The following is a 26,843-nucleotide window of genomic DNA, read 5'->3' as shown; positions in this document are numbered from 1 at the left end:
AATGTAGGCTGTTATGAAAACATTTGCTCTGCATGCTTAATGATCACTATATATTTTCTATTCTTTCAAAATGATAATTAATGATTTTGATGAAGAGATCAAAAATCAGTCTTTAGCCGCAACAAAGGTGCTTACTGCTGCTTGTTTATTCTTGTCTTACACTGAACCTTAAATTCAAGTTTCAAATCAGTTTTTTATATATTTTACATTCCACTTATTTAAAAAGCACTTGCTGTTCCACCATATTTATTTACTTAAAGAAGGCTCTGAAGTAATATGATTAATATTGCATTGACTCTTTTGTATAGTTTGTTTATTTTAGTTTAAAGACAAACCGAGGGCATAAGCTAAAGTTTCAGATTTTTTATTTTTTTCTACATAACTGCACAGGTACCACATATCCCAGGAAATGATAGAAGGTGGAATAACGTCCAGGATGTCAGGAATAATTGAGAATGCTGGGCATCATCCGTCTCCACAGGACTACAGGTTGGACTTATTTACAGCATCTTCAGCTAGATTAGGACAAAAAGGTTACATCATATTCTACAAACAATGTGCCGTTTTCTTGTCACACGTCGTCGTAAACACTCAACTCTGAGACGCCTCTGCAGATAAAACGCATATATTCTTTTAAGAATCCAACCCTTTAAGGTGTTTCCTAAATTCTTGTGGAACAAGCTGTCTAACCCGCTATGTTAAATCTAATGCTAGATGGACAGCTCTTTTTGTGCATGGGGGGTTGCATGAAGAAAAAAAGAGAGAAAGAAAAAAAAAATCCCAAAGAATAAATGATTTTCAGTCTGAATGGATCTGTCAGAAACCATCAGCTCTGTTTACACTCCCGCTGTCGGCGCACGGAGCGTCTGAGCCTCTTGGCTTGCCAGCTCAAGGGGAGATGGGGCGCTCTGGGTCACCAGCGTGCACAAGTGGCTCCCAATTAGAAAAGGAGGGAAGAAGGGAGGGAGGAGACATAATATTTAGTGTTGTTGAACTTCTGCAAAGGCCTGGATGATACATGGGGACACCAGCTCAACATGCCTTGCATCAGTGAGCAATTTGTATGCCGTGTTAGTGAGAGAGTAGGAGGTGGGGATGCCCCTAATGCATCATCCATTCTATCAGCAGGTTTCTGCATTTATAATATACAGCAGTGACCTTGAATATAGGTGCTGAGCTAAAGCGTAAAAGGCCAGCTACAAAAAAACACTTTACAAATATGTTTCCACAATGGGCCGACCTGCTTTAAATGTATTCATTTGTCAGAAGTGACAGAAAACTCACACAACCAACGATAGAGAAGCTAGAGAAAGACATGAGAGTCCATCTCTTTCAGCTTCTCAGTCAGGGACAGTAACTCTGGAGCTCCAGCAGAGATATTGTGAGGTGCATGCAAGGTGTTTGAGGATGTGTTCTGCTGATTCCTGGCTGCAGTGATGTCACTTATTCAGACGGCTGACACAGAGCCCTGACCTCAAACTACATTTGCACCCCCTCTGGCCTGAGGCTCCGTTGATTTAAGGGGGGACGAGGGGGCTGATGGGGGTTGGTGGGGGGGGGAGCAGTGCGGATAGAGGCTGGAAAGGGACAGGGAAGCAGATGGCATCCTATTTGTCCCTCTTATGTGAGGGCTGTCATTCCAACAGATTAATGCAAGGGCTGGGTGAAGAAAAGAAATGACAGAGACAATCAAGGAAGGGTCTGGGGAAGACAATAGAGCCACGTGCCACTGGGCAGATTTGTCGTTTGGGACACAATAGGTGATCATTTTTCAATAGACAAGGCCAACTGTTGCAGGCAACATGTGCTGCTGTCCCATGTTTCAAACGATCTCATGCGTTGTTTACTTATGATTCAGCCAATGGGTAAGTCGAGACCGTGGTCACCTGACACAGGGTTGATTTTTTTTATTAGGAGATTTGGTGTGTTTGTGTGTGTGTGTATGAGGGGGGTGTGTACTCCTGCACTGTCCACGGACACACAAAGTAACTGAAGAGCATGTGTTGTCATAGCGACCCCGATTACAAAACCTTCGCACAGTAAGTGTGTGTGCAGAGAAGGCTGGAGAGGATTCAAGAGGATTCCTCTCTTTTCTTTCTTCCTGTTCGAGGCTCGCCATCTAAAAGACGTAACAACTGAAAGTCGACTGGTGCTGGCAGACCACTGGTTAAACTCAAATCCTCCTTTTTTCTTTTTTTTTTTTAGCTCAAAACATATCGTATACTGGGCTGAAAATATTAATCAGAAAAATATTCTGGTATATAAAATGTATTTCTTGGTTTATGTTAAATTTTTCATTAGAACCTGCAACAACAAAAAAAAGAAGAAAAGTTAAATTGGGAGAAAAAGGGGAAACAAAGATCAGAAAAAACACACAGGATTATGTCAACAAATGATTTGCTCTGAATGAAGCTTATTTAACTCCCTCATTGTTGATTAAAACTGTCGCTGCTAAATAACACTTGTAGTTAATCTTCTTATGGTAATTCCTGGATGGCTAATACACGGCCTCGCTGAGCAGCTTTCATCTCGGTTTCCCCGCAGTCAGACTCATTACAGTGGTTTGGACTTTGAAGGACAAAATGTTCCATCGAGTGTTTAGATTTTAATTCCACTTGTGATCAATGTGTGTCTTTGGCTGACAGCCGTGTTAACCCCGCAAACCTCCACTCCCCCCCACCTCCCCCTCCTCTCTCGAAAGGCTTCTGACCACGGACCCCTCCCAGCTGAGGGAGGAGGACCTCCCTGGGGACCTGCAGTCTCTGTCATGGCTCACCTCTGTGGATGTGCCCCGGCTACAGCAGATGGCTGATAGCAGAGGCCACAGCAACGGGCCCTCCCAGGGCAGCTTGCTGGAGCAACAGACAGGTGAGGTGACAGGGAGGGGACGGTGGAATATTCAAAAACTGCAGCAACTCTCTGATTGGATAAACCAGGGCCGCTGGATTATTTTGGATATCTGCCATATGCAGATATGAACACAGATTTAGAAGGATTGCTCTACAATAAAGCCACAGAGACAGTAATTCTCAGGGATTAATCCATTTTGATATGGTGATATGGTTATCTTTCCAAACATAGTTAATGTGATTAGCTACTTAAAGGACCTTATATTGAACTGTTTAACTAAGAACTTTTGGGCAGAAATCTATAAAAGACATACGTAGCCTTACCATTCTGTTTTTAAAGCTCTTCCTGAGCTTCTTCTTCACATAATAAATCTTACAGAGCCTGCTACAAATATCTTCAAAACTTAAAATCCCACCACAAGAGAAGAAGAAAATATGAACAATATTAAAATAATGTTTGTATTTCTTCCTTCCGCTTCGCAGCTCAACTTAGCAACATGACGATGGCCGCGAGTCAGGGCTCAATGCTCCACCTCCAGAGCAACATGCAGCACAGCCCTCTGGGAATCAGTATCATCAACACCCACAGTGGGAGCGTGAGTATTCACAGTCCTGCAAGAAGATATATTTTACTTTTTTTTATGGGTTTAGTTTAAATGAAACATTCCTGCCTTTGTTTCACAGATGTCTCCGTTCTCGATGAACGGCCTGCCCTCTCCAGGATACCAGTGCCCTACCTCAGTCTACCAGGCCACACCCCAGCAGGTGTACTCCCTAACCCAAACTGGACAACAGGTAATATACTTTAAGCTAATGAAGAATCTGAGTTCACCAAGCGGTAACTATAGGATGAGGTTGTGAATATTCTCCCCTCTCTCTCAGTGTTCTGCTGGTGGGCTTTATAGCAATGTCTCTTTCAACAACCAAAGTCTATTCACACAACCTCGCCTGGCTCCACAAGACCAGGAGCTGCAGCCCAAGTCTTTCCCCAAGCCAATCTACTCCTACAGGTCAGCACGCAAATAATAAAATAAAAATATCCACCTCGTTATGAATCTGCTCATTATTGTCCACCCAGTCTGTACTGAATCACATTCAAATGATGTTTTTGTTCCTCAGCTGTCTGATTGCCATGGCTCTGAAGAACAGCAAAACTGGCAGCCTTCCAGTCAGTGAGATCTATAGCTTTATGAAGGAACACTTTCCTTATTTTAAGGTACGATAGTCTATTCATATTACAGAAAAAAAACTAAAAATTACATGTGGGTCAAGTATGTGACTGATTATACTCAACCTGTTTGAATGCAGACTGCACCTGACGGATGGAAGAATTCAGTCCGGCATAACCTCTCCTTAAACAAATGCTTCGAGAAGGTGGAGAACAAGACAAGCAGCTCGTCCCGTAAGGGCTGCCTGTGGGCGCTGAACCCTGCCAAAATTGACAAGATGGAGGAAGAGATGCAGAAGTGGAAACGCAAGGACCTCCCAGCCATTCGGCGCAGCATGGCTAACCCTGGTGAGAGATGTATTTTGTTGAATGTGAAAGGTCGAAAGCTCAACCAGGCAACAAGTGTGTGTCATATTTTTGCTTAGTCTGACAGTCTGTCTTGCTTCCTGCAGATGAGTTGGATAAACTGATCACAGACCGCCCAGAGAACTGCAGACGAAAGGCTTTAGAGGCCGGCATGACCCGGCTTCCCAGCTGTCCAACCGGCCTCCCGCTGCAGGTCCCAGCCCAGATGCAGCCGCAGCCAATAGTCACGCTGTCCCTGCCGTGTTTACCCATGCACCAGCACCACCAGCTTCAGGCTCAGCTCCAGGCTCAGGCCCGACTGGGGCCTATGTCCCCTGCCCCGGCCCAGACACCTCCCCTCCACGCGGTCCCTGACCTTTGCCACAGTCCGCTCACCCAGCAGCCCAGCAAGCCCCCTGACGATTTCTACACTGTGCATGGAGACACGCACACAGAGGTGGATGCACTGGACCCTAGCATCATGGACTTTGCCCTTCAAGGTAAAATACATTGTATACGTGTCAGGTTTGCAAGTTTACAAGATAATTGTTGCCAAAGTACCCCAACATCTCCATCTTTCTGCTCAGGTAATCTATGGGAAGAAATGAAGGACGACAGCTTTAACCTGGATGCTCTGGGCACCTTTAGTAACTCACCCCTCCGACTATCAGACTGTGACTTGGGAAGTGTCAACCTCCCTCCCGTCTCCAACGGAGCGAACCTGTCGCTGTCAGATGTGCAGGTGACGGGGCTTTACACCTCCTACACCTCCCAGGATCCATTGTCTTCCCAGTACATGGGCGCCGCAGCCAACAGCAAGCCCATTGCCTTGCTTTAAAGCAGCAACACTGTTTCTCCAACATGATCCATTCGTTCATCTGTGGATATCTGTGGATGCCAACCGAAGAAGTCTGATGTCTGGTTTCTTTTGTGCTACTAAAAGTAAAAGGGACCCTGAGGAAAATCAGTTCACAAGAAAACTGCTCATTAAGAGCTATAACTGCTGACAAATAAAGAGGTGGATGTAAGAGAAAGTGTGTAAGACTTCGAGAATCAAGCTTTGCCAAGCAAAGACTGAAAGCCTGTATGAGTACAAAGACTCTGTTTGGAGAATGACATGTAAGTTAGCATCCAACAGTTTTTCTACCGCGTTTTAAAGACTTTCCATTATGTAGCTCCCCATCTCTCGTCTGTTGTATTGTGCTAGACATTATTGCTGTGATGTTTTATTTATATTTATAAAAGGCAGCTGGAGAAAGTGATGACTCTATCAATCTTTTGCTGTATATATTTGAATGTGTAAAATTCCTATTGCCACAGAAAAGCTTTCACTTGATAATATTTGCCCTTTTCATTCTAAAACGTGTGCCAACTCTTCGGGTAATCCACATTTTTACATATGCTACGCGCTGTGATTAACATGTCTGAAGGTCACGTGTACATTATGTTCATTAACTCGATCATATTAAAAAGCAAATGGGTAAATAAAAGAAGCATCTTTATAGTTAAATATATCAGTGACATTTATTGACAAACAGCCCTTGGTAAAATACAAGACACATGAAAGAGTTAATATACATTCAAATGAATGGCGTTTGCGGTGTTTTAGTCAGAGGTAAGGAGAATCAAGACGGTGCTTGACGGACCACTTTGGCAATTAATGTCCACCCTACACGAAACCTGAGTTTTAAGAATGGCTGCTTTGAGTCAGAGAGATACAGACTAAACTGAAAGAAACCCTCTGAAGTATCACATACAGTGTCACACTACATCCAAACCACTGAGTTCAAACACAAAACACAAGACTGAAAGTGGCAATGAAAACTGTGTCTAAGTCAAGTCAATGCAGTACAATAAGACAGAACTGACTGATTTCAACCTTTTCTGGCTCACAAACGTACTTATTTTTGATGGAAGAATCTTAGCTTATTTTTTACATTCAAATGTGATCACGCATTCTCACTCTCCAACTAAATAACAAAACTAGCACATTAATATCAAGTCTCCTATTTTATGAAGCCTGAATAACTCCAGCAGTAAGGCAAATTTAACACTGACACCTTTTGTGTACAAATACAGCAAAGTGAAATGTGCGTGACAGTGACCAGAGAAACAGGTTTCCTGGACTGAGCGACTGAAATGACTGCTTAACAATGCACAAGGCCGAACTGTCGATCATGACGTACATGGAGAGGCCACTCTGTATAGAGCACTGTTATTGTGCGTGTATTTTTATTTTTTTTTACAAAGAATCATCCGAACTATAAACCTGAAGTTCAAGACAGTGTTTCTTTAGCCTTACAATTTCCTCCTTTAAATCACTTTAATGCCTGCAACACACTTTAACAGTACAATCAAATAAAGTAGAGTGTTTTTGTTCTCTTTAATAGTGCAACCACGGTAAAGTGCCATTGCTTAACTGGAGCTGGTGTTGTCCATTGTGGCAAGCAGGTGCAACAGCTTGGCCCTCTGGGACGGAGTGATGTTCTGGCTCATGTGGATGATGCAGTCCATGGCCACGTCAGGGTTAGCCTGCACCAGGCTAGACACAAGGGGAGAAAAAAATCATAACAAGCTTATCTTTAAAACATGCCGACATAAAGTATTTTAAGATACTGTCATGCAGAGGTGGTCTGAATTAACATTTGCTGCAGCGTGTTCAGACTTCAACTCTAGTTTTTGCTTCGGAAAAAACAAGGGGATGTGGAGAAAGTCACTTTGCTACTATAAGGGTGCTATCAGTATTAAAGCACACTTTCAAACCTTACAGTCCTTACAGGTAAGTAAAGATTCAGCAGATGTCTTGGTAAAACCCCCAAGAAGGTATTTCAAACTGAGATCAGGCTCCTGTTTAAATATTTTTTTTCAGATGTTAAATATGATTAAAAAAAGTTTTAAAAAGCCTCTTTTCCCCAGAGCTAATATTCTTTACTATGAATACACAAGGTTTTATGACACTAACTTAATTCAAGGCTCAGTCCAAAGTGCCCACGTGACCAACATCTCTGAGTTATTTCACCAGAATATGTGAATAAATGCACGCTATATATACAATAAGTACACTTACACTTTCCTGTTTTATAGCCTGTCTATATGTCCTCTGGTCACCACACACTTGAAACCTTAAAATTTGCCTTCACTGATTTTTTTAGATGTAACACAGTATGCTATTAAAGGTCCACAAAATGTGTGTCCGTATACCTGCGAATGTGTTTCAAAGCGTTTTCTCTTTTCAAGTATTTGATGTTCTCTCGGATAGCCGACCGGGTACCATCCTCCGTGGATAAATGCTTCTCAAGCCACTCGACTACTGCTTGGTTATTATCCCAAAGATAAGCCTGGGAAAGCAGACAGACATGTCTTGAAATGAGCACTTGGCTTGCTACTTGACATGTATCCACAACATGTCAGCTGGATATTTTGCATTAGACAGTAATGCTGCCTGTCATCACATACCTTGACTGTTCCCTCTGTTTCAACAAACCAACGTCGCAGCATGGACTGCATGTGTCCATCGCTAAGATCCTTGTTGGCCTGCAGAATCTCACATTTCACCACCTGCTCCAACAGGAGGCGACGCAGACGCCAGTAGAAGAAGGTCCGTACGTTCTTCCAGTCCAAAATATCCTGTTGATAATCAAAGAGCACAGGGAAGTAAGTTAGAAAAGGTTGAATCAAATCTAAATATGACTATTTTCAGCATCTAATGTAATGTACACAGTGCCAGTCGTAATACCACATTGCTCATAAATGTGCACTCACAGTGATAGCACCCTTCTCCTGCATCCTGCCTGGAGTGTCATGCAGGTCTACAAACTGCACTGCCACCTGGTGGTAGATTGGCAACAGGAATTCCTCTCTGGCTTTGAGCTTTGACTCCAGCTCTTTGCACTGTTTGTCGGACAGCTCTGGAGAAGCTAATGAAAACAGAGGAACTCAGAGTTTATACAGACTAATCTTGCAATGATAAAGAAAATTAATATAATCTTGTAGTACAGTGATATTAGAGAAAAGGAGCTCTTACCGAGCTGCTCAACCAGACTGGCATAAACTGAATCTAGTCGTCTCATTGTTTTCAGCAGGTCTTTCCTCCTGTATTTAATCTCCACTGTACCCTCAGCCTCCAGCACACCACCTCTGTATTAAAAAAAAAAAGCAAGCCGGGAGACATACATGACAAACTTATAATCACAGTCATCTGTTGGTTGGGTGCGGATAAATAGTGCTTCATGTACCTGCTTTCCCTGTCAGCATAGAGTTCCATACACAGTGGGTTGATGGTGGGGTCTATCACCACCCAGGACCCCCCTCTCAGCTCAGCCTGTGGTGGGATGTACACTAACACTGGCTGGCGGAAACCATGCAGGGCATCCACGATATAGGCCCCAAACTTCAGTATTTGGTCATACATATCTGGGACGGAAATGGGCAAAAATTATGTTATTTTATAAATTCAAAAGTCCAAGGCAGTTGAGATTTTAAGCATTAAGATAGTTACACATGTGTGTTCAGAAAATAATGGATCTTGTATTTAAGTGACAAGTCTTGAAGAGCTGTGTTTAAGGCAGGTCTCTTTTTAAATGCAAAACCGAAAGAATAGGCGATTATGGAGGTGAAGAGGACAATAATGAGGCAAACAAGTGAGCAAAAATCTATCACAAGTCTTGTGGATGAGGTGAAAAACCAACCAAAGACATTTTCAGGGTCAAGAGGGGTAATGTATCTTTGACTGGCAAAGTAAATCATCTGTTCATAATCTAACTGAGCTGAATTCCACTTGCTGAAGACCAGACTAAAAGCAGAGAGACAGGACAACAAGAACAAGCTGAAAGTGGCTGCAGTGAAAGTCTGGGAGAACATCACCAGGGACTTCATATACACCGAATCAATTATTTTTAAACCTCTTAGCTTTGGACACTGAGGCTTTCTCACCCACATAATTATTGCTACATTCATGTAAACCAACTCCAATTAAAACTAAAACTTGAAACTTTATATTCAATATATATTTCAGATTGCCATTCAACCTGAAAGACAAAAGTATGTAAAGTATCTGTCCCTCATACATACCCTTCATTCCCCCAGAGAAGCCCCTCCAGTTGGCAAACACCATGAGGGGTAACCGCTCCCGGTTAAAGTCACAAATGGCCTGAGCCGTTTTAAAAGCTGAATCTGGAAACCACACCTGGCCAGCCTGCTGCATAACCTGACGAAATAACAAGAGCAGAGGTGAGACGTTGTTCTAATTACTATCACAGGTTATCATGTGGTTATGTTTCTTATGAACGTGTGGATGGATTGACTCACTTTAGATTCTGAATCCAGGTTGGCTGGATCTGCTGGGACAGTGAACTCGACGGTGCGCGTTTCAACAGCAATGACACCGAGGGGGATTCCTCCTAACCTGAATTTATTCAACGACGCTACTATTAATTTATCTGTGTTTAAGGTGTAATAAGCATTTAACATACAATGAAATATTTTGTGAGTGTGCGCGGCCGATTTACCGTGCTCTTCCCACTACCACAGTCTGAGCCCAGGACTCCATGATCTCCATGAAAGAGCCATGATCGAAGAATCCACTCTGCCAGGCACCTTTCACCGCTAATAACACCAATGAAAGAGTTATTAAATTACTTCGTTTAATTCTGAAACATAGGCATTTCAGAGTTTGGATCATGTCACTTACAGGGGTGAGGTCTCCCAGCTAGCATCCAGCGCGGGTCATACGGCGTTTTAGTGGGAGTAAATTCTATCTCTCTGTCTACTGGGTCTTTAGCAGCTATAACAGGCACAGGGGAGTGTTTGTTCTGTGAGGAAAGAAAAAGAACTTCAGTAAAAGATCTGAAGTTTATTCTGGTTTGATTCAGTTGCTGTATGTTTAGATGAAGACTGCACCTTTGGCATGTAGGAGAGCCACTGCAGGATAGTGAAGACACCGTCAAAGTCATCTGGCACAGTGGTGTGTGTGACTCCGTTATTGTGCATGATCTGGATACCTCCAAGCTGGTTGTTGGAGGTGTAGACCTCCCTGCCCAGAACCTGGAAAGAAACAGGAACTTAAATGAGAATGTGTCTTTTTTATTTATTCTAATTACAAAACCTTACTTATTACTTTTTTTACATTCAGAAAACACAAATAATGAAACAGACAAACCTTGTTAAGAGCTCCTGCTCCAGTCAGGATAATGTGTGAGTTATCCACCTGGATGACGCGCTGTCCCAAACGGACAAGATAGGCTCCGATTCCAATAGCGCGACATGTCACCTGCAAGAGCATTAAGAGGCTTATGCATAAGAATCACAGACTTTGCTACGCTTCTGCCAGGGAACGTCAGCTCTAATTCTCACCATACTGATTGTAATGATCTCTTCGTAGGCCTGAGAAGATTCTCCGGCAATGGTGCCAGAACCTCGCAGGTTCTCAACGCCGAGACCTTCATCCTTCCCAATGATGTCAGTGATAATGTACCTGCAATGAGCACGAGCGGGGAGAGTTTATTTCAGTTCAGTTATATTTTATTATATCTCCACACTTGATCACACAGTAAGCATGGTAGAAAAGCAAAAGTTAAGAGTGTCACATATTTCTTTTAGCTGATTTTGCTTTTTACACACAATGTACCTGGACTCTCCACCTTCCTCTACATGATGACAGTGGACAGAATTGGTAGAGCTGATTTTGGTGTAGTCTTGTGGTGTCAAGTAAAGATATTTGAACCCCTTCAGGAAGAAAATGAAATAACACATTATAAATGTTTCACAAAATGAAATCATGAAGGGAAACTTGTCTCAGAGGTCACCTTGTAGGGATCAGCAGGGTCGATCCAGGCCACCTGGAACATGTGTTTGACCTCTTCGGCAAGCCCGATTCGAGCTCCGCTGTTGGCTGAGATGTAAATGCGGGGGATGCCCTCGGCACGAGCCAACTCAGATGCCCTGAGGAACAGCTCATCCTCCTGAGGACCAAACGAGCCAATCATGTGAGTGATGTCATTACAGATGACAATTATGTCTCTGCCCTCCGGGTACTCTGGAGTCTTCATCCTCATCCTGAAAGCGACCATTCCCACCTGGTGAAGATAATAGTGACAGTGGGTATCAGTATCATCACACTGAGAAAGCTAAGCGAGCGTAGTAGGTAATAGAAATGTAATAGAAACCATCCTACGTCATTGTCTCCAGGCAGGCGGTTCATTTGCACCAGTCGACTTTGTGAGTCCAGAACCAGCTCAGTGCACATCAGCACATCTTTAGGGCATTTATCCCCTGGACCCCACTGCTTGAATAATGCCTACGAGAAGATTTTCAATGAGGTCAGAAAACTTGAACATCAAATACTGAAATATGTGATTCACTGAGATAGCAGTACTTGTCTGAACATCTCAGGGAAGTCATAGACGTATGTGGTGCCCAGCGTTTGAGCCTGGAAGCGTTTGGATTGCAGCAGGTCTTTGGTCACATAGGGAGTGTTGATCAGCATGCCGTGCAAGGGACCCTGTTTGTCTCCGTATGACTGAAACATGATCTAAAAAGGCAAAGACGGTGGAAAGTTTATATGACCGTGTAGCCATAAAAACAATCACAGGGCAACTGATCACAAACTTAGATTCGTATTTCTTTTCCCACAGTGTTTTGTCCTCACCTGCCCAGAGTTTAAGTCGGTGACTTCTTTATACAGGCTGATGTCCAAATAATAGCCCGATTCATTAGTGAGAAAAAGCCGGATAGGAATGGCGTTCCCAGATGGCGTCAGACGAATGTTGATCTTCAGCTCAGCCTGTAGGACACGCAGCTTCCAAAGACGACTGCCGTAACGCATCACCATGGAGCGGACAGACTCCTCTATCTGATGGTCCAAGGACATTTAAAAGAAATATGAATTTGGAATATATGAAGTTTGAGGTTTGAGAAAATAGGACATCTGAGAACATCATCTAATGTTAATTTGTAGTATTGCTGTGCACTGACTTTAGAGGGGTCCATGATGACAGTGGGGACAAAGTTGAGGAAAATGTGATTGCAGTCTGTGCGGACACTGGTGTTACTGAAGGCCACCTCCAGCTCATCCATGGCTTCCAACAGAAGACGCTCTCCTTCATTTTGAAGGTACTCAAAGGAAGCTTCCTAGTTATGTATAAAGATGGATGTAAGTGAGCTCAGAGAGCATCATACTACATTCTCATAAATGTTAGAAATGATTTCTTTTATTTAAACAAATGAGTTTTGGTTTGGGGTCCTCTTCTTACCTTTGTAATCAGATCTGAGTGGCGGATGATTGCTCGGATGAAGAAGCGGTAGTCCGTGACTTCAGCGCCCTCCTGAACACGAGCAGCGCCCAGGTAGAGGTGCATCTTGTGGTTGGCGCAGGGCACGGCCGTCAAGTCAAAGTTCCTCATTCGGTTGAGTTCGAGCTGGAAGGCCAAAGCTGGCTCCAGGTGCCTGTAAATACGATCCTCCTGGAACTGAAGACAAGCACAGACTGAGGCTCAGCATCTCCTCAGACAGCAGCATGTCGGCTCTTTAATTCTGAATTCAGGTTTGATGAAAACTTACTCCGTCTCTAGCTCTGAATGTGAAGAACTTGGGAAATTCTCTCTGTTTTCAGTGAAATAGCAAAAGAAAAATAATCAGATGGTTAATATGAAACAGCGCAAACATTTTAAAGAATAAATTATCCTATGATGATAATACATAAACACGATTACCTTCTGTGCAATCAAAAATGTGATTCTCCTGATTCCATACTCAAACAGGATCGCTTTCTGTAAAAAAACAAAAACAAACAACCACACACCACTTGCATTTAAAAAGATGTCATTTTAAAATTCATATTTTTATTCATGACATTCTTAAGACTTTAATCTGGTGGCTGACCTTTGACTGGGTGAAGGCAGTGAAGGCCGTAACCAAGGCATCGTCGTCTTCTGTATCAGCTGTTTTTATGGACACATTAATGATGTGGATTGGGTTATCCCTGGTATTCTGTAGGGGACAGAAGAGAAATTGGTAGCTGCAGAGAAACACACGAACACAAACCTTTTACTGAGAACACATTTAGACACCTTGAAGTTCTCGTCCTCATAGAGACTGGCGCAGGACTCCAGAAATGGAGAGCTCTCCAAGAGTGGTTCTGCAAAACTGGACAGAACTTCATCAAAATCCCTGCAAGAGAAAAACAAGAAAGAAACTTTTAACTTACTGATCTACATATATTTGTCATAAATATATATGTGAAAGAGTTAGAGGTCGAGTTTAAAGTGACCTTTTGAAGTCGTCAAAATCCTGGAAAGCCACCATGGCCCCCATGCGCTGGCAGGGCGGAGACAAGGCTCCTTCGAGGAAGAGCTCACTGCTCTGCCGTCTCATTTTAACATGGCCTGATCCACTTACTGGCACAGGAACCCTAAACAGAGCCAGAACCACCAAGTTATTACAAAGGCAGGTGTGATTTAGCAAAACTAAAAATAAAAAAACTCAACAGCACAGACAGTACAAGTATTCATACAGAGCGCAAATAAAGCAAGTCTGAATGACAACAAAGTTCGACCATCATTACATCCAATTACGTAGAGTTCACTACAGAAGTGGCATAAAGTCAAGTCAGTGTCAAGCCTCGACTTTAAAGTCCCGAAGTCAAGTCCAGACTGAGATCCAGGTGATACTGTTCACATCTAAATCCTTCTGATTACCCACATGTTTTAATGTCTGAATGAGATTCTGTGATTTGATCCTGCAGCCTGATTGCAGGCTGCTGGGTTGAGCCACTGTTATCATTGCCTGATTATCATCGGCACACCTTTGTATAACAAGTCTGGCCCGTCTTCCACTGTGTTCCTTCTATCTATAGCTAAAACACGTCATAAATTGAGAAAAAATGTTTACAAATTTGTACGCAGCCATGCTATTTGTGCTTGTCTCAAGTCTAAAGTTGTCAGATTCAAGTCAAGTCCCCACCAGGTTGATAGGTATAGTTCATATATTAAACTGAAATAGATACTTTTATTTTGTCTTATCCGGCGTAACCGTTAATATATCCAATTGAATTTTTCAAATCAAGAATCAACGTTTGATGCTGGAGAATACAGGCTCTCCAGTCCGTAGCAATCAACTCAATCTAAAGCTTGGGTTTTTAAGAGGAAGAAACTAAACTACGTACCTCTCAAAAAGCTCAGTAAAGTCGAAAGAAGCAGAAAAAAAAAAAAGATATAGAGCAGCTCAGCTTGAAAAGTGAATTAAGAAGGACTTGTTAGACGAGTCCTTAAGCAATCGTACAGTATCTGAGGAGAAGGAGCGAGCAAGATGTTGCATCCAGCATGCATTGCTGTGAGACATACACACAATCAGGTGGCTTGGCTGGCTGGGAGGAGCTTTACTCTACCTGTTCAGAGTAGGGCTGCTCCCTCTGAAATAAGATGATTGACAGGTGAATATTAGCAGGGGGTGATCAAACGGTATGTCCACCTCTAGGCATTACGATTAGACCAAAGCACTTCACAAGACGCTCTGCACATTCCCATTAATTTCAAGTGGGAGAAAACATTCTGCATTCAAAGTTAGCTGTAAGCAGTTACAGTAGCAGTTTATAGGTCGCCTTCCAGTCGTACAGCTTAACTACGCTATCAGTTCATCTTCATATTGATCTACCAGTGTCATATAGAAGATTTTTTTTCCTCTTGATCAGAGGAATCCCACTGCAAGAGAGACAACTTTACAGCCTCTGATGCCATGTTGATAGTATACCTATTCAAATTCGGACGTAGAGGTCGACTCGACGGTAACTCAAGAATTAGACAATATTCTGTTATTGTTATTGTGTGATGGGTGGCAACCTGTTACCTGTTTGGATGCGATGACGGCAGCATAAACTGGAAGTCCACAGCGCAAGTTCCATTCTGCAGCTGGTGATGCTGGATGCTATTGAGCTCGTAGGCGATGTACGCCCTGCGAACATACACCTGAAAGTCGAGACAGAACAAGTAATATTAACTATTTCAATAAATTTAAAAAATGCGTAAAAAAGTAATCCCTTTGTTTGAGTTCGCTAGCCATACCTCCAAGGCGGCCATGCACACGACTTGATTGACGTGATAGAAAAAGTTGGGCAACACGTCGAATATGGAGGTTTCAGAGAGAATGAGTTTCTGTGACAAATACACACACATATTATTTTTTTCATATTTAATTTGCTGCAGAGCGCTGGTCACAGCTTTAAACAAGGCTAACCTTCAAGTTCTCGGGGCAGAACTGGTGGCCATACATGTCAATGGCTGACAGGAAGATGGACTCCACCTGGTTGTGTCTCAGTTCATAAGATGGTAAATGGGAGGCAATCAAGACCTGTGAGACATTTAGAAGTAACAGATCAACCTATATTCCTGAAATTTGACAGTATATACATTTACAAATATCACTTAAATACTGTATATATTCCAAACTGAGACGCTTGCATGTTTACCTGTCTGGCTCTCAGCGCCACTTTTGAGTTCTCCATCTTGCTGAGCTGTGTGAATTCATTCAAAATGGCCATGAGCTCGTCTGCGAGGGTAGGATCCCGTCCACACAGCTGATCCTGCACAGAGTCAAAGCCACATGCTGCATGACTGTGAATAATTAGAATGTTTTTATTGGTGCAGAGGAGGATGAAGGAACTTACTATGAGCATTGTGACCAGGATGTTCTTCTTGGAGACCTGAGCATGAGAGAAGATGTAGTCGAGCACTGAACTCATGTCAGGTTTGTGCTTCTCTCTCAGGTTGATAACACACTTATCGTAGTGAGCTATTTGGGAGGGAAAAAAAAAAAAGAGTATTTCAATTAAATCTTAACTGCAGTTATTGTATAGAAAATGTCAGTATGTAGTAATAATGTCAGTATCAGTAAATTAAAGGCACATTAACGTTACCTTGTTGAAACTGCATCTCTACTTGCAGGTAGCGCTTCAGCAGATCGAGAACCACAGACTTCATATAACCACGAATTCCACTACGGTATCTGAGCAGAACAAATTCAAACGTGTGCCAACCAATGCAATGATTCAGTTATACATGTTACGAATGCTGCACAATTCGCATCAGACAAAAATAAAGAAGCTAACCTCTGCACCAGCTGAACAATACTCTGAGTATTCATGAAGAAAACCTCTCGGTCAGACTTCCTCTGCAAGGTCGCTGCGTGGCTGTCTAAAATGTTTGCGATCTGGAACCAGATATGCAAAGCATAATCATATTATCCTAACATCGGTGGTTATTTGTGTTTGAAGAACTTGACACGGGCACAACTCGTCACAAAGCGCTTACCTTTTGACTGGGGAACTGGCAGAGGACAGAGGTGATGTTGCTCGCATACTGAGCCATGACTTTTCGGATATCTTTCTCAACGCTAGACGGAATACGACCCGCCACGCTGGTCATGATCTCCTGGAGCTCCAACAGAGGCAGTGAAGGGTCCCTTAGAGTCTTCATCAGAGTAGCCACCCACTGTTTCAGCTGCCGATATGAACATACAAACCCAAACGTGCTCATGTAGTCAATGAAACTTGTGATTCGGGAATCTTTAGTATTAAGTGGGCCGATATGTACCTTGCTGCTATAATAGGGCTCCTCAAGGCAGTACCCATCCATCACTTTAACCAGGTTTTCTAGCACACTGTGGAACACCTGGTGAAGCTTTTCCCCAACCATGGGTAGTGGTTGCTGGGGGGGCAGCGTGGCTGTGTTGAGTTCCACCTATGAAAAAAGGCAAAATAGAAACAAAAAGTTTTCAGAAGCACTAACGACATAGAAACCTAGAATACAACCACGGACCAAAACGGCTAATCTGACTCTTTTTAGCCAAGTTTTGAACACGAAATACACATTTAAGAGTCCTGTTTATATGCCGAGTAGCAACAGTGATGTAGAACGGCCGAACCTTAAGTATACTGCTGGGGTCGTCCAGGTCTATGTGTGCCATCACACAGCCAGACTCCAGAACTGCCCCCGGCCTCTTGACAAAGTGGATGCAGCCAGACTGATGCACAGTCAGCGTCATCACCATCTTCATAACCTGAATCCACAGCACAAACAAACTAAAATAAAATACCAGCAGACACTACATGGGTCGGGAAAATTTTTTTTTTTTTTTTTTTTTATAACATATTTTAGCAGAATTGCTCAAAGTCACCTCAATCTCTGCATAGGTATCTCCTGCAAGAATATGACTCCCGTCCTCAACTACGTACTGCAGCAGTTTACCAGCAGAGGGCGACCTTAGCACCGTGGGATCCTTCTCCTTCTCAAATACGCAAGTCTTGTTGCCGACAGTGATGCGGTAGCTGATGGGTTACAACGATACTGGAAATAAGTAAACTGATAAACAGAAGTATGGAAAAATAAGCAACTCATCTAGATAATACACAGTCGCAGCCTTGCCTGTCTACTTCCTCCTTCATGTAGGTGGTGTGGCTGCTGCCATCGTAGCACAGCAGGAGGCCGCCATCATTCAACCTGTGGACGTCTATTTCAATGTTGGACCCATTCATCATGACGACATAAGTTGTTGGGGATTGGCGAGCCACCTGCAGGCAGCAACAGTGATTGTTTACTGATTAAAAAAAACACACAAGAGGTTGAGTCAAACAAGGAGATGAATGGGAATAAATCAAAAACCTTCAGACAGTATTTGACTCCTTCATATATGAGGTCCACATTGACACAGTTGAGCAGACTGGCAGCAGGCAGCACCTGGCCTCTGCAGATGCAACAAATAAAACTCAGTTATATGAAAAAGCAGTAATCATTCGTTTGAGACGTCAATAAGCGTGTCTACTGACCTCTCCAGTGAATGCAGGTAATCAGACATGCTCTTTCTGAAACTTGCATCAGCAACATGCAAAGCCCCACAGACAATACCCAGCATGGTTTCTGGTCTCTCCGCCTGCAGAAGGAACAAGTGTCTTAATGAAACGAAGAAATTACACATCAAACACATAACCAGCGACCGAGCACACAGCTGTGTAATGAGTCATGGAACAAGATCTTCAGTCTCTTACTTGCACTTTCTCCGCAATGAGATGATCCAGCCAGCCGGTGTCAATGTCATTGTTTCTAAAGCTTTCCGTTTCAAGTAGTTTAATGAGATATTCGACCGTCGTCCTGAAATCTCCTCTGATGGAAAGCTCCTTCATAGCCACCACCATGTTCCTGAGAAGCAAAGTAAATACGACACCTGATAAACATGTGTCCTATAACAGACTATTTCTTGTGTTTTGTTCCATAAATTATCATATGATCTAGTCCCTATCTCCCATCAGATTGTGTACAACCCTGAGAAATACAATTGCAATGATTCTAAATGATATATCATCAAATGAGACTTACGAAATGGCTTCTTCGCGGTTCTCGCCCCATGAAAAACAGTGTCCAAACTGCGAATCTGCAAATTCATGGAGGCCACCGGTCGCCCCCACACTGAAATAACCCCAGACGTTCTTACTGCTGCGAAAGTTCAGCTCCTGCACGGTGCCAGAACTGGGTTTGAAGCCCTGCGAGTGAGCACAAGCAAAACAAGTCAGTGGTGATAATTTAAAAGTACGTAACAGCGTTGTTCCCTCAGTGTTAAACAAACTGCGCTTTACCTCATCTGGGTTCTCGCTGGTGATCCGAGCAGCTATAACGTGGCCTCTTGGACTTGGTAGGCAGTCTGGAATCTCAAAGTTAATGACGTTGTCGCCCCACGGAGTTTCTCCATAGAGCAAGCGTATGTCCTTAATCCTATAAAGGGGGATGCCCATTGCAATCTATCAAAGATGAAACACTGAGTTAAAATGGGAGGCTTGGACCTGTACCTACAGTATCACAGTGAGGGTGAATTTTGTTCCGGGGTATACCTATGTTTCTGAGTCAACTAAATCAGATTTACCTGAAGTTGGGCAGCTGGCAGGTTTACATCTGCAATCATCTCTGTACAGGGATGTTCCACCTGTAGTCTAGGATTCAGCTCCAGGAAATGGAAACTTCCATCTTCAGAGAAGAGATATTCCACAGTACCAGCACTCACATAACCCACCATCTTGGCCAATCGCACAGCGTACTGAGCCAGAAAAAAAGATCAGATGAAATAGGTGAGAAATTAAGCAGAGCAGAAGATAACCTAGCTAAAGAAATCGCATGCCATGACCTAAACTGACCCGCTCCATTTGCTCAAAGGTTGAAGAAGCAGCTATGGTGGCCGGAGCCTCCTCTATGATCTTCTGGTGCCTTCTCTGGATGGAGCAGTCCCGTCCAAACAGAGAAATCGCATTTCCGTACTCGTCAGTCAGTATCTGGACCTCCAGGTGCCTTGCATGCTGAGCCAGTTGCATGACGAATATGGGTGAGCCGGGTACCTCTGTCTGAACCTGCGCTCAAAACACATGCAAACTGTAAGAGCTGCATCACAGTGCAGACAGAGTGGGTGGAATTACAATGTGAAATTAGAAACCACAAACCTGTCTAAAGAAACTTGGAAAATCCTCAGAACTTTCAACTTTTCGGATACCCTTTCCACCTCCACCCTCAGAGGCCTTGATGACAACGGGATAACCAATTCTCTCCGCCCCCTGCAAAGAAAAAACACATGAAATGTAACGTAGCAGAGAATACTTGCTTGATGGGGGTCATTACTTTTTAAAACAACAAAAAAATATGATCCCCGCCCACATATACTTACAGCCAGCCCATCGTCTACATCATGAACACAGCCCTTTGTGTAGATCTCTGGAGGAACGCTGATTACTTTGCCCAGTCTTTGGTCCTCTTCAGCCCAGTCGACTCTCAGACCTGGTGCACAATGACACACCAGATAAGAACTTATTTTGTGTGGAGCTGGATTCTGTGATATCACATAACAATCCAGGCTTCAAGTCACGTGCATATGGCTGATTCACAGTGGATGAACCTGTTTCAGGTGCTTTTTATGCACAAAGTTCCCTCACGAAGATGGCAAGAATCTTCTACCAAGCTGCTACCAACATACACACTGACTGCTTATGGAACGATGTGTTTAGCCCATGATAAACAGATGGTTGATAAAACCACCTGTAATTGTTTTAGTGCCTGCTCTTGTCCAATCTCCAAGAACAAGGAGGTACAAATTTAACACTGTCTATACCATCTACAGACAGCGCAGTATACTGTATCCCACTGCACATTATCAATGGTAAAAGTGTACAAGTGATGCATCACCTGATCCACTCCATGGTAGTGTGGGAATGTCAGCACTCTGGGCCACAATGGAAGAAGCCACCTTATCCCCTAAAGCCCACATGGCCTTGCTGGATGGCCCTGATAGAAACAGAAGTTAACAGTTAGATGTATCTAACCAAATGAAAGTGATGCAAATCGAATGCAAAATTCTGTTTTCATTTACCCAAGAATGATATTCCTGCTTTGTTCAGGAGCTCAGGCAGTTTGGGATTTTCAGATGCGTGACCCCAGCCGGCCCACACAGCCTGTACATAGTAATAAACAGAGACATTATCACAGCTGTTTATTAATGAGCAGGAAAAAAAAAAAAAAAGGTAAAGGGTGAAAAGTTCAACTCAGAGCCACGGCGTTGAGAAATGCACCTGCACTGGGATTCTTTTCGCAATGTCCACTATCAGCTCCACGTTTGCGTAGTTGTTGTTGTTGGTGCCACCCGGTACTGGCACGTAATGGTCAGCCATTTTAATGTATTCTACGAGGGAGGAGAGAAGACATAACAGGCAACATCATCATCTGCTGATTCACAGTTTCTTGTGTTTTTCTGTCACTCTAAAGCTGACAGGTGGTGATGGGTGCTGGGTAGAAAGAAGTGACCACGAGTACCTGCATTAGCTTTCAAGTCTTCGGGGGTTACCATGACAACAAAGCGGATTGTCCTCTCATTGCGAAACATTTCATAGGACCAGCGACGGATTGAACGCATACATTTGACCGCAGCGATGCCATTATTAGCTATCAGCACCTGGGAGAGAAAACAGTTGAGCAGCAGCGTCGTTGATGAATGAAAAGCATATTGTAACACACAAGAAGGATTTTGATTCTTACCTTTTCTATGACATGGTTGCCGCCAAATCGAGTGACGAGCTCGGCTGGAGAGGCCACGGTGAAGTCCCGCTGTAGATCCATCTTTCTGTGTTCACGTCCCTTCTTCACCAAGTGAGGACCGGACATGCTAGGCCTAGAGAGACAGCTCATAGTTACGTGTCGGTGAATATTTGCAGTCATCCAGGTCATGGTTTGTCCTAAAACAACTGGACTTTTTCTTGAGTTTTGGATGAGAAGTAAAACATGTTCAAGAAAACTCCAACAAGTCCAGCTGCCTTAGTTCTAGCTCATAGTTACTCGTCTTGCCCAACAGCACAATCAAAACCACAATCACCTGTTCTCTATACGACCTGCAAAACACATGAAATGATCTAGGAAACTTCACACTGCACATAATACCCCATATTATCAGATAGAAAACAGAAACAACCACAGTGCTCCTCAACAACCACAGACATCAACAGCCACATAACAGTGTCAATATGGGCCTGAGAACAAAACGACATGAGGGCAGCCAGCGGATTACAGCACCAAGAGTCAAAAAGACAAGTCAAAGTTCAGTGTCTCTCTGCAGAGACAGACTGAGGACCAGCCTAATCGTTTTTGACCTTATCTTTAAAATTAGATCATTACGAGTGCTCTGCACGGAAACCAATTCCCAGAAAGTACGATGCCGAGACTGGAGACTTTCTAGAAATGAGGCTGTGACAACCACCACGACTAAAATGCTTTATTTTTTTGTCAAGAAATGTTTGATCATAGGCGACTTAACTACCATCTTTAATTTGAGACAGACTAGAAATGACCTTCAGTCTTCATATTTTCTGAGATCTAAAGTGTAAAAAAACTAATAATTACACTCCTTAAGGTCTATAATGTTATTTTACATAACACTGGAAGAATAATTAATAGATGTCAGTGAAATCTAGAAGTTGGGATACTCTATCGATCAATGGTGTAGGGTTTATGAGCAGGGAAAGGTGCAAGATGCCTTTAACGTGTCAAAGTAGATACAATCAGCTGTCTAATAAACAGACGATTTAAAGTGTTTGGTATCAAATAAGAAGCTGCACTTCATTATCAATTGGTAATGATTTCGTTTTACTAGGGATCCTCGGACAATCAAAAGAGCAGCATTAAATGCTGTTTTGATTTTGGTTTCCTGTTATTTTAAACCCTACGACATGTATACCAGCAGCATTACAACCCACTGAACACTAATTAAGACTAAACACCTACACATTTTTTTTTTTTACATGTTTTGCAACAGAGAACTTGCCTGGATACGGGATACCACCAGTCGAACATTTCACGTACATACCATTGTTAACTGCTGGCTCGTGTCTTGTTCTTTCCAAAGTCTCGTTGCGATAGCACCACCAGCTACTTGTACTTTCACAGAAATCCTGTCCCCACGTTGAGATTATCACTGAGAAACACCTGCTTTGCATCTGTGGGCTATACTGTACTGGTGCAGCGCTATTCTGTCTGGGCTGATGTGAACTTTAAACCTAACTCATGTTGTGCTGTTCACTAAGGAAATGCAATCTGTGTCTGATAACATTTGCCAGTTTCGATGCCATGCACTTTCCTTTTTAGGAGACATGCATGATGTCAAAACGTTAAAACCTGTAAGCTCACTGCCCTGCTGTTTCATGGTGATAGCAAGCTACAAGCATATTCTGGTCTGTTTTACGCTTCCCCCTCTGCAAAAAGTACTCATTGTTGGGGACTTTTTTTTCTTTTTTTTTTTATTTCCTCTAACGCACATGTGCCAACCCAGGCTCTGTACAGTTACATAACTACAGAATGGCCATAAGAGCGAGCGTTCCCGTTCATAAACACGTCTGCAGAGCGTTCATTAAGCACACAGTAGCAGTCCGTTATTTTTCATTCCTTCTGCAGCTCTAACATAAAGAATGAGATAACTGTCCACATACCGGACGCTGCTGCTAAAGTTTCAGATTACAAAGAACGGCGCCAGACCTCTTTATGAGACTTACCTCTGGAGATACGGGAACAAGTTGAGACTTTTGCTCTCTTCCCCTCCATTATGCAGCATTTTTTATTGTGCAAGGTTACGTAGTAGCAAAGATGGGTTTCAAGACCAAAACAAAAAGTTCTCTACAAAGTGCTTCCTGTGCCGTGCTTCCTTCTCTCCTCCCACATGTGCAGCAAAATATTTAGAGACTCCCTGTGACAGTTCACTGGCTGCTCTTTACGAATATAAACACGGCAAAGCTGTTCCACACATTAAAGAAAACAGCCTGTAGGGAAAGTTTAGGAGACGAATAGGCTGAAACTCTCATACAAACAAACCCAAATAGATTTATTTTCCCTTTAAGCATTTTACAAAAGTAAAAAATATATGTTTTTTTTGCAGAAAAAAATGAAGAATCTTACCTTCCTCCCTTTCATGATGATTCCCACAAGTTCCACAAGCACACATAGCTTCTGAATAAGTCAATCGGAGACAAAATGTCAAGCCGAACACGTAGCCGCGTGCACCAAACAACTCTTCTGACCCTTCATCATATCATTTACTATCCAGCTTGGTATAAAAATAACCCTCACCTCGGCAGACTTTAAGGAAAAAATACTAGAAGACTGCAAAAACGACAAATTCGTGGAGGATTTGCTTTGTGCCGTGACCTCAAGTCACAACACCAGCAGTATTCAAAGTCACTGGCCGAGGCTCTTGTTCCAATAATAGAGCCGAGATGTTTGGTATGCGACAATAACGCAGGTCAACTCGATGAAGTCAGGTGATAACGTGCAGCGTGTGGAGCACCGGGCGAGAAGGAGCACGTTGCCAAACGGACAACATGTTTGAGCCACAGATTTCTGAGCAGGTAAATTTGCTCAGACAAGGGTTTAAATCTAAGTGCAGTTACATAAAGGAGCATTGAGAATGTACCTGATACCAGACAGTTGACAATAATAGAAAAAATATAGAGAAAATAAACAGAAACTAAGTCTTACCTGATGCGTGAAGAGCTGAGCTGTGGCACTGCGGAGGAAGCCTGCTGAGGGGAAGGTTTAGAGTTGTTTAAAGGTGGCTGAGATGCTCCACTTGGAGGTTTCGTGAGAAGAGGCTCCTCATCTGAAGAGTTGTCCTCCGATGCTCCGAGTATGAACTTGAGGCGTTCCCTCGCTTCAGGCCCGGAGCTGAGCATTGGTGCGATTGCTTTAGAACGTTTCTGGGTGGTCTGCGGCAGCGACGACGGCTTCTCTGAATTTACCTCAGAGGAGGCCTGCGGAGGCTCAGAGGCAAGTGTTTTGACTTGAAGACCCGCGGACTCCCTGTCACGCAGAGGACCGTCATCCTCACTGTGCGCCGAGGCAGCCGCAGCTGATGACGGGGAATGTAGGTCCTCCTTGCCTGTTGAAGGACCACGCTCAGATGGAGAGTCCTCTCCTTTCATTGCTGTCGTATTGGTGTTAATCCTCCACAGCAGCAACAATATCCACAGGATTAATCCCGAAACTGCAAACAGGAGCATTCACAGACATCCTCGTCCTGAGACTGCAACAAGAACAAGGCGAACATTAAAATTCATACAAGAGAGAAGACGAAAAGAAACAATAGAATATTTTAGGGACAGTTGGATATACAAATTTTGAATTTATATTTATATACAGTACTTTAACCGTACATTAATTTCACTTTGCACTTCAACACTACAATATTCTGATGGAAAATATATTGACGTGGTCTGATGCATATTGTCTACTGTACGTAGCTACTATTTATGTGTAGGACATTTTTGCAAACTGACTTATTTTACATGTGTACTTGTCTTGTTAACTGAGGCAGATATAACATGACCCACTTTCCCCACAGGGATCAATGAAGTATTTCTGATTGTGATAAGTCATTGACTGATTGTTTCTGTCTAGTATTTGAGAAGAAAAACATAAAAAGTCTCAGTTTCGGTTCTTGTGTAAATTAATACACCAGACATAAGAAGAAAACATGGGCTGAATAAATTGAATTAAACTTGACACTGTCATCTGACGTTTCTGAACGAACAATAATCAAAAACAAAATGTTGTAACTGAGAAAATAATCATCAGATCTCATGTTTTTTTTTTTCCGGAAAACATCTGAGAAAACGTACTGCTACGTAGCATCTAAGTCTGTGTACTATTCTAGTCTGACGACCTTTCTGTTGAGGCGGTCAGAGGTCAGGAGCCCTGTCAGGACAGGGGCATTCTGGGTAATTTGAGATAAAAACAGCATATACATTTATATATTTGGATCCATGCAAGCGGCCATTAAAATTTGCACAGCCACGCGCACGCTCTTGTTGACCATGAGACATATAACCGGCAAAGATATTCCAGCAGGCTGCGTTTCCCGGCCAGCGTCTTGTAAACAGTCTGTCCACAACAGCTGACAAGAGAGCCCGGCGTGGCTGCTTCATTTGGGGTAAAGGTCAACACTGAGAGTTAGGATGAAGGAGGTCACAACATCCACAAAGAGAGAAGCCATACATACTGGCACGTGTTGGAGTAAAGGAATTAAAATCATGTGTGAAGAAGAAATGCAAGCGAAACGAACGTGGATTCCTTGTGCTAGTCTTACCATATTAGGAAGTGAAAACAGGGATTTATAAACATGTGAACGAGACAAGGAGACTTTTGTCCTCTTTGACTTTGGGGATTGACAGAAACAAAGGAAAGGCTGAGCCATCATTTTCCATAAGAGGCCTTGTTATCGGAAAGAACTAATTTATAAAGTAGCTTAATTTTATGTGTCATATCTTAAAAATAGAAGAGATTAAAAATAACTCTGAAGAAAAGGTGGTGACTTCACAGGTTAACTAGAATAGTTACAGTGTGATGACTTCAGCTCCATACTGACCTCAACTCACAGTAAAACGCACACAAAATACTCCTATTTCTGAACCAAGTACACAAATACACAAACCTGTCCTTCAAAACATCAAGTTAGACACAAAAATGAAGACGTTAACTTCTAATAATTCAGATTTAACTGGACATTTCGCTGCCTCGTAGAGAGCAGCTGATCTGTGTAAGCTGATTTGTGAATGGTTAAAAGTGTATTAACTTGTAAACACGTGTTATTGGCACTCACCGCCGCAGAAAACGAGCCGCTGAGCTCCGTCTCTTTCGTTGCTGTTGTTGCTGCTGCACTCCGTAAGCTACTTAGCTACCATGACTGTATTTACTCATTACTCTGGGTTATTTTGAATCAAATAACATTCGTCACTGTTTCGGCCAGAATCCGCTCAAAGCCGGTGATGCGTTTATGGTCTTCAACATGCCAAAAGCTGCAAATGTCAAAGACAAACACCACCGGTATAGACTTCCTTCTGCAACCACTCAGCTGTACCTCCCCCTCCTCCGCCTCCTCCGTGGTGGTGGGATAGTAAACATGTGTGGGGTGGGGGATAACGGGGGGTT

At 43.0% G+C, this 26,843-nt stretch overlaps 2 protein-coding genes across 2 annotated transcripts; one reads left to right on the top strand and one right to left on the bottom strand.

Moving 5' to 3' along the window:
• Positions 1-409: 409 nt before the first annotated feature.
• On the top strand, positions 410-5,456 carry foxn4 (forkhead box N4; the record flags this gene model as incomplete). The annotated part of the gene is made up of 9 exons (XM_084552402.1): positions 410-489; positions 2,702-2,868; positions 3,333-3,445; positions 3,534-3,644; positions 3,732-3,859; positions 3,969-4,065; positions 4,158-4,365; positions 4,470-4,862; positions 4,950-5,456. 9 exons carry the CDS (start codon positions 410-412, stop codon positions 5,198-5,200), a joined length of 1,548 nt encoding a protein of 515 aa, XP_084408528.1. The 3' UTR covers positions 5,201-5,456.
• A 416-nt stretch (positions 5,457-5,872) lies between these two features.
• On the bottom strand, positions 5,873-26,760 carry acacb (acetyl-CoA carboxylase beta). Its single transcript, XM_084551114.1, has 54 exons — positions 26,515-26,760; positions 24,396-24,939; positions 21,414-21,546; positions 21,192-21,330; positions 20,951-21,060; positions 20,752-20,833; positions 20,568-20,666; positions 20,053-20,162; positions 19,832-19,942; positions 19,532-19,741; positions 19,264-19,434; positions 18,980-19,141; positions 18,723-18,886; positions 18,395-18,545; positions 18,176-18,279; positions 18,012-18,093; positions 17,775-17,920; positions 17,527-17,677; positions 17,275-17,409; positions 16,944-17,090; positions 16,662-16,850; positions 16,460-16,560; positions 16,268-16,356; positions 16,019-16,143; positions 15,821-15,934; positions 15,589-15,702; positions 15,417-15,506; positions 15,202-15,320; positions 14,744-14,767; positions 13,628-13,768; positions 13,428-13,527; positions 13,240-13,347; positions 13,071-13,127; positions 12,919-12,960; positions 12,612-12,827; positions 12,334-12,489; positions 12,008-12,211; positions 11,735-11,890; positions 11,534-11,656; positions 11,166-11,435; positions 10,988-11,085; positions 10,714-10,834; positions 10,520-10,630; positions 10,261-10,404; positions 10,052-10,172; positions 9,870-9,966; positions 9,670-9,766; positions 9,433-9,568; positions 8,598-8,775; positions 8,387-8,499; positions 8,125-8,279; positions 7,819-7,989; positions 7,564-7,700; positions 5,873-6,904 (listed from the first exon to the last, which is right to left on the bottom strand). The coding sequence occupies exons 2-54, from the start codon at positions 24,914-24,916 to the stop codon at positions 6,778-6,780; spliced, it is 7,272 nt and encodes a 2,423-aa protein (XP_084407240.1). The 5' UTR covers positions 24,917-24,939; positions 26,515-26,760; the 3' UTR covers positions 5,873-6,777.
• Positions 26,761-26,843: the final 83 nt, after the last annotated feature.

Source organism: Chelon labrosus (assembly GCF_963514085.1).
Source record: "Chelon labrosus genome assembly, chromosome: 9".
Taxonomy (NCBI): Eukaryota; Metazoa; Chordata; class Actinopteri; order Mugiliformes; family Mugilidae; genus Chelon; species Chelon labrosus.
Note: the sequence above shows the minus strand (reverse complement) of the source record. Positions and strands in the feature narration are given on the sequence as shown.